The 12,821-nt window shown below is 32.3% G+C and overlaps 2 protein-coding genes across 2 annotated transcripts; one reads left to right on the forward strand and one right to left on the reverse strand.

Moving 5' to 3' along the window:
• Positions 1 to 628: 628 nt before the first annotated feature.
• On the reverse strand, positions 629 to 7,506 carry PGO_030990 (DNA polymerase alpha; the record flags this gene model as incomplete). The annotated part of the gene is made up of 5 exons (XM_028686083.1): positions 629 to 2,045; positions 2,296 to 6,289; positions 6,649 to 6,720; positions 6,909 to 6,999; positions 7,438 to 7,506. The coding sequence occupies 5 exons, from the start codon at positions 7,504 to 7,506 to the stop codon at positions 629 to 631; spliced, it is 5,643 nt and encodes a 1,880-aa protein (XP_028541884.1).
• Positions 7,507 to 10,736: 3,230 nt separating this feature from the next.
• On the forward strand, positions 10,737 to 12,821 carry PGO_031000 (hypothetical protein, conserved; the record flags this gene model as incomplete). The annotated part of the gene is made up of 1 exon (XM_028686084.1): positions 10,737 to 12,821. The coding sequence occupies one exon, from the start codon at positions 10,737 to 10,739 to the stop codon at positions 12,819 to 12,821; it is 2,085 nt and encodes a 694-aa protein (XP_028541885.1).

Raw genomic sequence — 12,821 nt, forward strand, 5'->3', positions numbered from 1 at the left:
TTAAGTTTAATTTTTTTTTTTTTTTTTTTCCCGTTCACGGGTTTTGGTTTGGGAAGCGTTAACGAAGTGGTGTAAAAATGTCAGAGAAGTCTCAACGAAAAAATAACATAGTAAGGTAAAAATAACATAGTAAGGTAAAAATAACATAGTAAGGTAAAAATAACATAGTAAGGTAAAAATAACACAGTAAGGTAAAAATAACACAGTAAGGTAAAAATAACATAGTAAGGTAAAAATAACATAGTAAGGTAAAAATAACATAGTAAGGTAAAAATAACATAGTAAGGTAAAAATAACATAGTAAGGTAAAAATAACATAGTAAGGTAAAAATAACATAGTAAGGTAATAATAAAATAGGAAGTTAAAAATAAATAATGACGTTGCACAGTGTGAATGATTACCGCTTGATTAACATATTTAGTCGCTCTAACACTTTATACACATCCGATGGGGTGTGTATGTGTGGAGGAGGAGACGGTGCACCTTTTAAAGGTACACTTGTATTTATATACGATCCAACAAATAAGCATGACATGATACAGTAAAAGTGTCCAATGGTGTGATCCCCTTCCCCTCGTCCACCTGTGATGATGATGATGATGACAGGGAAAGAGCACTCTGTTTTTGTCAAAGTTCCTCAATTTTGTAGATCATTGGTTGGTGGAAAACAGAGAAAACTTTATCGAAATAGATTTGCGCATACACATTATTTTTTACAAGGGCTTGCACAGATTGTCGAATAATGTTTCTTTCTTCATTGTAATTAATACAAAAAAGGTTGCTCTTAAGGTTCAAGTATTTGAGGAAGTTTGATATGTTTGGGTACTTCATTTGTAACCCTCTTGTTATACTTACTCCTAGTTCTTTGTTATTGCATATATCATCATACGCCTCTATTTTGAAGATTTTTTTCGCTGGTTTTTGATCCTTAAATATGTGCATTTTAAATTTCTCATCAATAGAAACGTACACATTAACATCGGATGCATACAGTGTGTTACCATGCACGTGATTTGAGCTGTTCTTCCCTTGGGAATGAGATTGATAGTTACTACTTTGACCTTCCTGGTTCATCTTACTGGTTTCGTCGATTTTTTCCCTATGGTTATCAGTTCCATCGCTTCTTCCATTGGTTTTAACCACATCCATCTGACCGCTCCCACTTTGCACATCATTACTGGGGACCTTGCGCACCTTCTCGTGCATGAGTACTTCAGGGATTTCCCTCAAATTATCTTTCAAAAGATAGAGAAAATATTCCAAGATAAGGTAAATGTACTTTTTCGAAATCAGTGGTTTTAAGGAGCCCTTACGGTTTTCACAATTCATATTAGGACAATTTTGGGGTTCGTTCAAAAAGATACGTCTCGTTTTCAACATGCAGCTGTTGCATACATAGAGTTGTTTATAAAACGTGGAAAATAAATGGTGAATAAAGGAAAATATGTAATTTCTTATCTGTTCAATAGATAAATAAATACCACAATTGTTGCATCTGAAATATTTTATGAACATTGCTGGTTTTACATTATGCAAACAATTTGAGCATATTAAAAATCCTTTCAAATGAATATCTTTAAATCTTTCTTCTGATTCGTTTAGTAGTGATAATACATTTGCTTCTTGATAATTCTCTTCAATTTGAATGTCTGTTTTTATTTCTCTCACATCGTAAATGTTAAAACAGGAGGCTAACTTTTCTGCACTTGTTCCTTCTATATATTGACATAATCGATTGATTGGTGATAAAATTTGATTTCGAATATAGTAATCCTTGTCTATTTTCAAATTATGCTTTTGTATTTCATTCACACTAAAGCAACACAACGAGCTGTTTAATTTTTCATTCACTTTTTTGTTATAAAATCTGCATGCGTCTTCACTTGTGCATACACAGTATTGTATTTCTTTGTTCACACTAATGTTGTATCCTTCCTTCATCATCCGTTCTGCAACTAGGGCGTGCCCAAGGGAATTCTTCTCCTGGTATTCGCTCACATTCTTTGTCAACTTTTTCGTTATCACGAAAAAATCCAGGTCGAACCTGCAGTTGTAGGTGGAAGTGGGATGGTTGGAAGTGGGGTGAGTTGAATTGAGATGAGTTGAATTGGGATGAGTTGAATTGAGATGAGTTGAATTGGGATGAGTTGAATTGAGATGAGTTGAATTGAGATGAGTTGAATTGGGATGCTTGGACGTGGGGTGAGTTGAATTGCCTCCCTTCTGAGTGAGAAGAAAAAGCAAACCGATTAAAGGGCATGCACTTTCCCTCCAGGTAAGAGAAAAGAACTTACTCATCAGCCTGAATCCTCTGGTTGACCATACGCAAGTACTCATGGATTTGCTCGGACAAATCATTCTCCACGTGGCCATGAGGAGTAGCTTGGGCATGCTTGCTGCTGAAGATTATCTTCAAAACTTCATTTCCAATGAGCTTTGAAATTTTGCTAAAGTCTCGCTTAATGAAGTTGATTCCCTTCATTTCATATTCACACTTTTCCATATTTGCATCGATGACCTTAGCACAAGCATATTTTTTTTTTTTTAATAAAAGCAATTTGCTGAATATGCATTCCAAGTCTAATTCCAATTTCCTGTAATTTTTATTAATACTATTTTTTATGACATGGGCTAATCTAAACGATTCTTTATAATTATTTATACCATGTGCTTTTATCCCTGTATCTATCATAATAGAATCTGTATCTCCATATATAACTTTCAAGTTGAATTCTTTTTCTACCCTAAATTTTGTATGTTGAAGTAAATTTCTTCCTTTAAGTGTGATAAAAGCAGCAATATGTTTCGCATAGAATCTATTATTTGTATTTCCTAAACATCCATATATACTGTTGCTTATTAACTTTATTGATAAAGATTGAATTAGAAGAAGTTCCCTTTTCTCTTTATTTTTTTCATTTGCTATTAACTTTTTAATAAAGGCTCTTTTTTCCACTAAATTTTTCAGAATGGAAGGAAGAATTCCTGGTTTTCTCCTGTCAAAATCTTCAATTTGAATTTCTTCATTTGGAGATGATATAGCATTTGAAACATCACCTACATCTGTCGAATCATCTGGATCCACTAACTCATTTGAATTGTTAACCTCGTCAAAATCGCCTGACCCGTTGTTCAGTACATTTTCGCCCTTGTTGACGTTCAGCTCATTTGCACTATCCTGCCCCTTCATCTCATTGATCTCGCTGAATCCCTCTCTTTCTTCCACACTTTTCAACTTCAGTGTGCTGAAACAAACATTATACTCAATAATGATAGAAGGATATAAACTATTAAAATCTAGATATAAAACGAATGTGTCATAGTAACCACAGATGGGGTCTAGAACCAACCCACCTAAATATTTAGCTACATTTTTGTTCTGTTCAGTTTCTATTTTCTTTGTTCTTTTCTTAATCATAGGAGTGATAAACTTCTTCCTATTGTACTCGTGAAGTAAGAAGTATTCTATTCTTTCGCTCGTATAACATAACAAACTTCTCATCCATATATATCCACTAAGTTTTGTTAAATCTCTCGTTTTTTCTATTATCTGCAGTACTTTGCACACATTTGAAATTTCTTGGATACAGAAAAGTTGACTATTTATGTATGTATTCAGATGATTTTCTAAAATTTGTTGCACATCGTACAGATGAATATTACTACAATTTAGAAGATTTATGTTATTTACTGAAAAGTCTTTGAAAACGTTTGGACCGTTTGTTTTACTCCTACCCACAGTAGCAGAGGAAGAAGAACCGGTAGATGTTCCCACTCCACTCGAGCCATTTGATCCATTATTTGAAATAGTTTTGTTAGAAACTGCATTCGAAGCTGATGAAGAAGAGACTGAGGTACTCTTGTCTTGAAATTTGTTCCTTACACTATCAATTATCTCATCCATACTATAACTTGTAAGTTTTATCAAATCCTTACACAACATGTAGACATCTACTATGAGTCTTCCTTTAATATTTTGAATAATATTATACATAGAACCTGTACTGTTGGTTCCATTAAACTTGTTCACTTTCATTTTGTCGTTTTTTTTTAATTTTTTTTTCCTACTTAAAAAATCGGCATTCAAATTATGGACATTGCATCTATGAATGAGGAATTCCAAATCGAAATTTAAAATGTTATATCCTATGTACATATCTACATCTAATGCTCTTAATTTTTGAAGAAATGCTTCTAGCAAACTCTTTTCTGAATCAAATACTTTCCCATTATTCTTATTGTAATTACTGATCGTTTTTTTACTTGCCTTGGCAGAAATACCACAAAAATTTATGTACTTTACTCCTTCTGCGTCTACTAAGCTACAGATGCTGAACACCTCGTGCTGATTTTCTTCATTCACCAAGGATACCACCTTAATGATAATCTTATTCAGATCTAGATCTATGAAACTGTTGTTTCCAACAATATCTCCTTTTTTCTGTGCTTCCTCTGTTCCATTGTTTGGAGAGGTGACTATATTTATAGATTCCTTTCCAGATTCGTTATTGCACATTTCGTGATTTGAATTATTCGCAGTTCTTGCAATGGGATCGCTACCTCTGTTCGTACCTTTTCCTGTGCTTCCCATAGGTGGGGAAGGGGCCTTCAGTTCTAACTTCTTGTCGACTGGGTAGAGATTCTTCCAATTTTTCGTGATTGAATCAAAGTAGCAGTATGTCAAATTATTGGAAATATTAATTTTCAATTCTTTTACCTTAATCCAGCAAGGTAATTTCAAATTTTTTTTAATTATAAAATTTTCAATGATATCTTCATTACAACAATAGAAAGCAATGTATGTTCTTCCAGATTTGTACTTATCACTAATTGGATCAAAATTGTATGTGTAATAGACTTTGGCATAGACATCTTCCTCACTTGATTTTAAATTTAAATTTCTTCGTTTTACAATTTTACATTTTATGCTATCAATGTTATGATATTTTCTGATAGCTCTAAATTCCTCCAAGAAATCGGATATAATACAAGTGTTGTAATTCTTATGGCCATATTTTATTTCGATTCCATCTTTTTTATACACCATATTTTTCGACAGAAGAAAATAGTAACACCTGTACATTTCCTCTAAATATATACTTATGCTTCTATACTTTTTAAATTTTGTTAATGTTCTTCCAAATAGAATTACACTGTTCCTATGTTTGCATATGTCGAAAAGATACACGTTTACAAATCCAGTTTCGTCGTTTATTATGAGTTCATGGGCTTTGTTTTTTAAGCCACTTGTGCTTATGGGACTTTGTTTTTTTTTTTCTTCTTCCTCATCCTCTTCTTCTTCTTCAAATGTTGTTCCACCATCTTCAGTTTTCACTTTATTATAATCTAGCTTAATATCCTCCATTTGTATATATTCATCTAACGGGTTTATTCCTTGGGGAGACGTTTCTTGTGGATGTGAATCACTTGCACGATGGTCATTTTGAAGTTCCTCCTCTGAATTTTTCTCATTCATCCTTTCCATTTTAACGACGAGTTTAGATTGGTTCGACAAATCCTGGTGCAATGACGAATTGGATCGAACTGAGTACGTACAATCACCTTGTTTGAGGGTCGTGTGTTTTTCCACTTTGCATGCGTGTGATAAACTTTCCAGTTTGGCTTCATTTAAGTAGTTAAAACTTTTGTGGACATTTTCACTCGCTTTGTCTTCACAATGTTCAACATATTGAGTAACTTTCCTCTTCTTGTTTCTATCCTGTACTGATTCCTCATCGAGGTTGTTTTTGTCCTCTTTTACACTCCCTTCAATATGTTCATCTTCTGTTTGCACTTTCGTTTTTATCCTATCATTAAAATCTTTTGAATGAAGAAAAAAATTGCAATTGTTTTTCTTTTCTTCTTCATGTGTGACTAAACTACCTCTAGATTTCCCTGAAGTAAGGTGATGCATCAGAGGGGTATCTCTCTCGATCGTTCTTACTGAACTATTTTCAAAATTGTTATTCGAGGTACTCCTAACACTACTCCTGTCATTACTCCTATCATTACTCCTATCATTATTATCCATGATACGTCTAATGTGACATTTATTTTCGTTCTTATATTCCTTTTCGTAGGAATCTCTTGTTTTCCTCTTAGTTGTAAAATTATCCAATTCGCTACCACTAGAGGATGAATTTGCATCCATCAATTTTTCGATGTTTTTTGCTTTTGATATTTCTTCTTTGCTTAGTTTACCGGTTGAGAATGTCTTCTGTATTTTCTTTTGTCTAATGAAATCGTCTATAGGCGTGTTCCTTTTTTCCTTAGCTTCTCTTTCAGCGTCTGTGGAGAGATATGCGTGCAAGTGTGTGTATGGGTATAAGGGAAAGTTTTGCATTATTATTATTTTGCTACATTTTTCTACATTTTTCTACATTTTTCTACATTTTTCTACATTTTGCTACATTTTTCTACATTTTTCTACATTTTGCTACATTTTTCTACATTTTGCTACATTTTTCTACATTTTGCTACATTTTTCTACATTTTGCTACATTTTTCTACATTTTGCTACATTTTTCTACATTTTGTTTTTCCTTATTTGCCCATCTGTAAGCGTACAGGCATGTGCATGTGTTATGCATACTTCTGAACACGCAATGCTCACGCATTACTGAGACGGGAGAAATGGTTCTACTTACTCTTCTTCCTGAGTATGGCATAATTTATATCTTCCACTACTACATCATCGCTAGAGTCGAAATCTTTATCACCTGCGAATACGTACGTAAGGGGAAGAAGAGGGAGAGGGGAGACAAAAAAAGAAGGAATATTCACATGATAAAGTGTCAAATGGGGAAATAAATTTCACAAATAAATTTCACAAAATAAATTTCACAAATGAATTTCATATATGAATTTCATAAATGTAATGGTTAGTGAATATAATTCGAGAACTTGCCTCCAACAATGAAGTCTTTCAAAGAATTCTTGTTTTCAAGGTATCCTTCTTCATCTACTACTTCGTAAATCTCATCATTTTTATTTTTCACCTGAGGAGATACACATCGTGGGTGAGTGCCGTGATTATGGAGATTAGACATTGCTTTAGGGAGGACAGAGATGAAGATAAAAAAAAAAAAAAAAAAAAAAAAAGACACACTAAAACATATCGGGTAAGAAAGGAACATAACTAAGCACACCCACATAGATCTTCAAAACTCTGTGTACTAGAACAGAATATTGTGTGGTGCAAATTTTTTCCCTCACATGTTAAGGGGCATTTTGGAGGACGTAACAACAAGCTCAGTTATGCACTTTATATTTTGATATAATCGTTGAATCCGTTTGTTCAAATGTGCAAATAGAAGATGAAAAGTGGGAGAAATGGAATTCTCAAAATGGATATGTATTAATACATGCATGGATATATACATATATGAATGCATATAAACATGCTTATATACAGGTGTTCATATGTCTGGGCGTACCTCGTAAAAATCCGTTGCCTTGCATTCCTTTGACCTCTGCTTCTTTAACTTATCGAAAACGTCACTCATTTTTTGCAGTTTCGGAGTAAATTGCTGAAGAATGTTAATTTATGACGGGGCTTGTGTATGCATATGTTTTTTGTGAGCTTATAACTTGTCCTATTAACACGTCAGATGTTCGTATGCTTTACATGTCCTCTTTTCAGCTCCTTTATTGAAGCTCAAGAGGTTCGAATAGAACTCGAAAGCTAGTTAAAACATGCATGAACGCACTTAACGGAAAAAAAAAAATATTAACATGCACGGGAAATTCTTGTACAGCCAAATTCTCGTCAACCTTTTCAAAATTGCGCATGCACGAATGTGTGTATATATATATATGAATACACATGCAAGAACATATGCAAGAACATATGCAAGTACATATACAAACGCATATATATATGTGTGTATTTCCTTATTTTTTTTTTTCTTCTTTTTCCTTTTTTTTATGCTAATATGAAATATGTTTCCTGCTGGTATCGGGAACTCTCAGAAAAATTGAAGATAAAAAAAAAAAAAAAAAAAAAAAAAAACGGGTCGAAGATAATTTTCCATTATTACGTAATGTTAATATGTCGATACATATTACATTCCAGCGTACCTAAACTTAAATATTTAGCTATTGCACGTCTCACATATGTATATATGTATATATATTTTTTTTTACCTTTTTTATTTTTTTATTTTTGTGTAAATGTACCACCTCTGTGTGACACGTAAATTTTGTTCGCATCCCATTTCTATCTCTTAAGCACACTTGTTGATGCAGTTTTAAAAAAAGGAGCGTTATAGCTATGCACACGTAACCATTCGTTTAAGTTCCTCAAAAAGTAGCATACGGAAAAATTACTTCTCAGAAATATTTCTCAAAATTTTAGAATAATACTCTGAGACCCTTCAAATTTACAAAATTAACAAAGACTATAATATAATATGTAAAGTCTCTCTACCATATATTCCCTTTTTGTTTGTCTTTTTTGAAATATTTTTTCAAAGTACAGCTTAAAAGACTATACATAAAAGGTGCATAAATTGTGTTTCAATGGCCTAAGAAGTGTATTTTCAGCACTTGATACACTTTCGTCTTATTACATGCAGCTTCGAAAACTATTATTAATTTGTTATTGCAAATTATGGGATAATCTGAAGGCAACTGTGTATACACTTCTAGGGGGAGGGGAGAGAGGAAATAAGAGGAAAACGAAAAAAAAAAAAAAAAAAAAAAAAAAATTTTTTTCCTTTTCCGTGAAATTTGCTTAAAGTGACAAGGGAACATGTAAGATGTAGGGGAAAATGCGAACATATGTGGAATGTTGCAAAAAAGGGAAAATAAAAAAAAAAATAGCCAAATTATTTATATACTGTTTTGCATATCAGGGATGTACCTTCTCTATCCATCTATTTCTTTTCCCTTTTTTTTTTTTTTTTTTTTTTTTTTTTGCCTCTGGGGGGGGGAGCGTGAACGCCACGAAATTGTTAGAATGGTGAAGTCCCGAAAATTTCCTCCTCTCCGTAACAAAGGAGTAGTGTGAAAATAAAAGTAAAAGAAAACAGAAATATGAAGATAACAAAATGGACGAAGTGAGGTGCCAACATATTATGCCCCATTTTACATACTCCACTGGATTTTTCCTTCGGTCAGTTTGACGATCACTTCGACCATTCAACAGCTGTGGCAAAGTGGGAATTGCCGACGGGCACACATTGGCAAATCAAAGGTACGTCAACCATTTCGTGCGTATATATATATATATATATATATATATATATATACGAGCACTCATGGATACACACATTATGAGTGGTTTATGTACATATATATCACTTGTTTAACGAAATTGATAAAATGCTAACATAACCTCGTGCTCTTCTGTTCTCAATCTTTTTTACTTTATTTTATTTTTTGCATTTATATAAAAGGAACTTATGTTGGGGCATTTTTCAGCCTTTTAGGAATTAAAATTTAAAATTTTGCATGTATCGCCACTTTTTTTTTTTTTTTTTTTTTTTCCTTTTATGGCCTTTATTTTTATTTATTTCAGATAAATATGGTCTCCACCTCTGTTCTCTCCCCTAATTTTTACACCTCCACCTTGATTCGTTTGCGTTTCTTCTTAAGACATTAATTCAGAATTTTAAAATATGGCATTTCGATGTGTAACAGTTTTCCCCCTAGCAGCTAACTTGTACTAGTGAACGTGTTTCCAGTTTAATATGTTTGAAAAAGCTGAATTTTCCAAGTTTTCGAATTCGTTCAATTTTTAGTATAATCCTTTTTAATTTTATTTTATTTTTTTTTTTTTTTTTGTTTTGATATTATCCTTTTTTTTAGCTAACTTTTTTTTTTTTTTTTTTTTTTTTTTTTTCCTTTTTTTTTTTTTTTTTTTTTTTTTTTTTTTTTTTTTTTTTTTTTTTTTTTTTTTTTTTTTTTTTTTTTTTTTTTTTTTTTTTTTTTTTTTTTTTTTTTTTATTACGTTTATAACTTTTTGGCCATTTTTTTTTTTTTTTTTAACTTTTTTTTTATTTCGATATTTTCCCATTTCAGCTAACTTTTTTTTTTTTTTTCGTTTTTCCCTTTTTCACACTCTTATAGCATGGCATTTGACAATTTACACTAAAAAGAAAAAAGGGTAAAATAATAATAAAAGCAAAAGGCGCACAAGGGAAAACACATTTAAGGATATGCACGCAAGAACGTTTTAAAAGAGAGGCGTAAAAAATAAAGAAAAATGAACCAGTGAGCAAATGAACCAGTGAGCAAATGAACAAGTGAGCAAATGAACAAGTGAGCAAATGAACAAGTGAACAAATGAACAAGTGAACAAATGAACAAGTGAACAAATGAACAAGTGAACAAATGATCACGTTAACGGATGATCACGTTAACGGATGAACACGCGAACCAACAATAAAATAAAAAAGCAAAAACGCAGAAACGGAAAGAATGTACCTGAACACACTATTCATGCAGATAAGCGTTATGCACACGCGTCACTATGTGCATTTCTTTATGTACCCATGAAAGTACCCTTGCACATACGTGTATAAAATATTGTGGTAATTGTGAGTATACTGAGAAATAGGATTTTTTTTTTTTTTTTTTTTTTATGTTTTTTGGGGTGTGTAAAGTCTTTGTTGCCAATTTGACTAACTCTGCTTGAGTATATTTGCATGCTATTCTCACCTTTGTTGACATTTTTCATATCCGCATCCTATATTTTTATATACCTCCGTTCGACTTTGTGCACCCTCACAAAATGCTAAATTATGGTGGCAATGGGAAGACCAAGATAAGTGAAATGCAGGAACTAAGGGCAAATGAGAATAACAATCAAAACGATTTTGATGATAATGCATACAATGATGCAAGCACATGTCATGATAGCAACATGGTGTATAACGAGAATTGTTCCTTTAAGGGGGAATTTACTCCAATAAAAGAGGAACATAATAACACATATTGCGGGACTTGTGTAACAGAAGATGATGAAGAAGATGGGAATTCGTATGATGTAAAGCAGACAAAGGAAGTTTTAAATTGTGATTATTGTAATAAGCATGTGTACGCAGAAGTAAAGGCATACACACCAGCATTTGTATACATTTTAATAATTATTTTATTTCTTCTCCTTTCATTTTTTACCATATTTTTATTACCTTTGATATACTTAACATTTAAACAAAAAAAATACACTTGTCCATATTGTGAAAAGAATTTAAAAAAATCATGTGAGAAATTATTTCAAGTAAAAAGAGAAAATCAAATACTAACATTTCAATTTCCCAAATGTGCAATTATAATATCAGCTAAATATTTAGCTCTATTCTTATCACTCATATTTTTAATATTTTTTTTTTACATAATAAGAATATGGACTAATTTTAATTTGGACAATTTAGCCAAAGGTCCATACATAACAGCTAGCTGGATAGACTACCTAGAAGATTGTGGACACAAATCCCAATTAAGAAATAAATTCAATAGCATTCATAACTTTAAAAAAAAGTATGATGGATATACAATAATATGGAGAGGATTTTTCCATCAGATTAAGGAAGGATTCTTCAATAGTAACTCTTTATTTATAAGAATGAATCCATCCGAATATCGATATGATAAGGCAGACATCAGGGCATTATTTACAGATTCGTTAATATCTCATGTGGAAAATTTACAAAAAAATGATTTAATTGAATTTGAATGTACACTTATACAAATCAGTAAAAATAAAAACCCACATTTGTGTATTCTCTGGAATGTCATCCTACTGGAGAAATCAGAAGAAGCCAATTTCAACGTAATCGATTTTGTGAAACGTTTATCCATTCTAGACATGATTAATAGTAACACTAATGCGAATCCATTTTTTATGAATTTCAATAATAAGAATGGAGAGGTCAAGAGTTCCATAAAAATTGTCCGTGTTTCCCCGACCCCAGAGGATGGTGGTGGCATGGGCAGTATCAGTAGCATCAGCAGTATCAGCAGTATCAGCAGCATCAGCGATGGAGCTCAAATGGGAGACGAACTCTGGAGAAACGAGTTATTAGGTGATAGTTTATCTCATGGAGAATTTTTTGAAACTCAAAACATAATTCCTGTAAAGGACAATTACATCTTCAATTTGTCATCAGATCAGATTAATCATAATTCATTCCATGGGGGAAATGATTCAAATATTGCATTTTTACATGGAATGAACGAACATGAAAAATTTGGACTTCGTGATATTATGGCTCGTTTGGGAAGATCAAAATCGGGAGCGGGACATTTAACAAACACAGAAGATGAAGATGAGGAAGTAATGGAGGAGGAAGAGGAAGAGGAGGAAGAAGAAGATGAAGACTATGATTATCATACTGAAAATGAACATGAATATGACATAGAAGATATAGAAGCTTTGAATAATGCATATGGGAATCATCATAATATAAAATTTGATCCCCTTAATAGTAAAGAGTTTCGTTCATATGGTAATAATAACTCTCTTTCTTCACCCCCATTTCATAATTTTAATTATGAACATGATGTGACGGAATTATTTGACGAACAACATGCAATCGTTTCTGAAAAGGAAGTACACCCAGAAGAAGTGATCAAAGGAAGTACCAAAAAAAATGAAACCATGGGAGAAGGATCTGCAAAAAAATTCTCAAATGAAAAAGATGTGAAAAATAAAGAGAATGTGAACGAAATGAAGAGACAGGAAAGTAAGAAAAATGGGGAAGATGAAAATAGCGGGAAGATAGACTCAAGTGAGGGGGACAAAAAGGATTTGAAGTCCAATGAAAATAAGAACAAAAATTTTGACGAATCTACGGATGAGAAAAAGAACAAATAA

Source organism: Plasmodium gonderi, assembly GCF_002157705.1.
Source record: "Plasmodium gonderi DNA, contig: Chr03, whole genome shotgun sequence".
In the NCBI taxonomy this organism is placed as follows: domain Eukaryota; phylum Apicomplexa; class Aconoidasida; order Haemosporida; family Plasmodiidae; genus Plasmodium; species Plasmodium gonderi.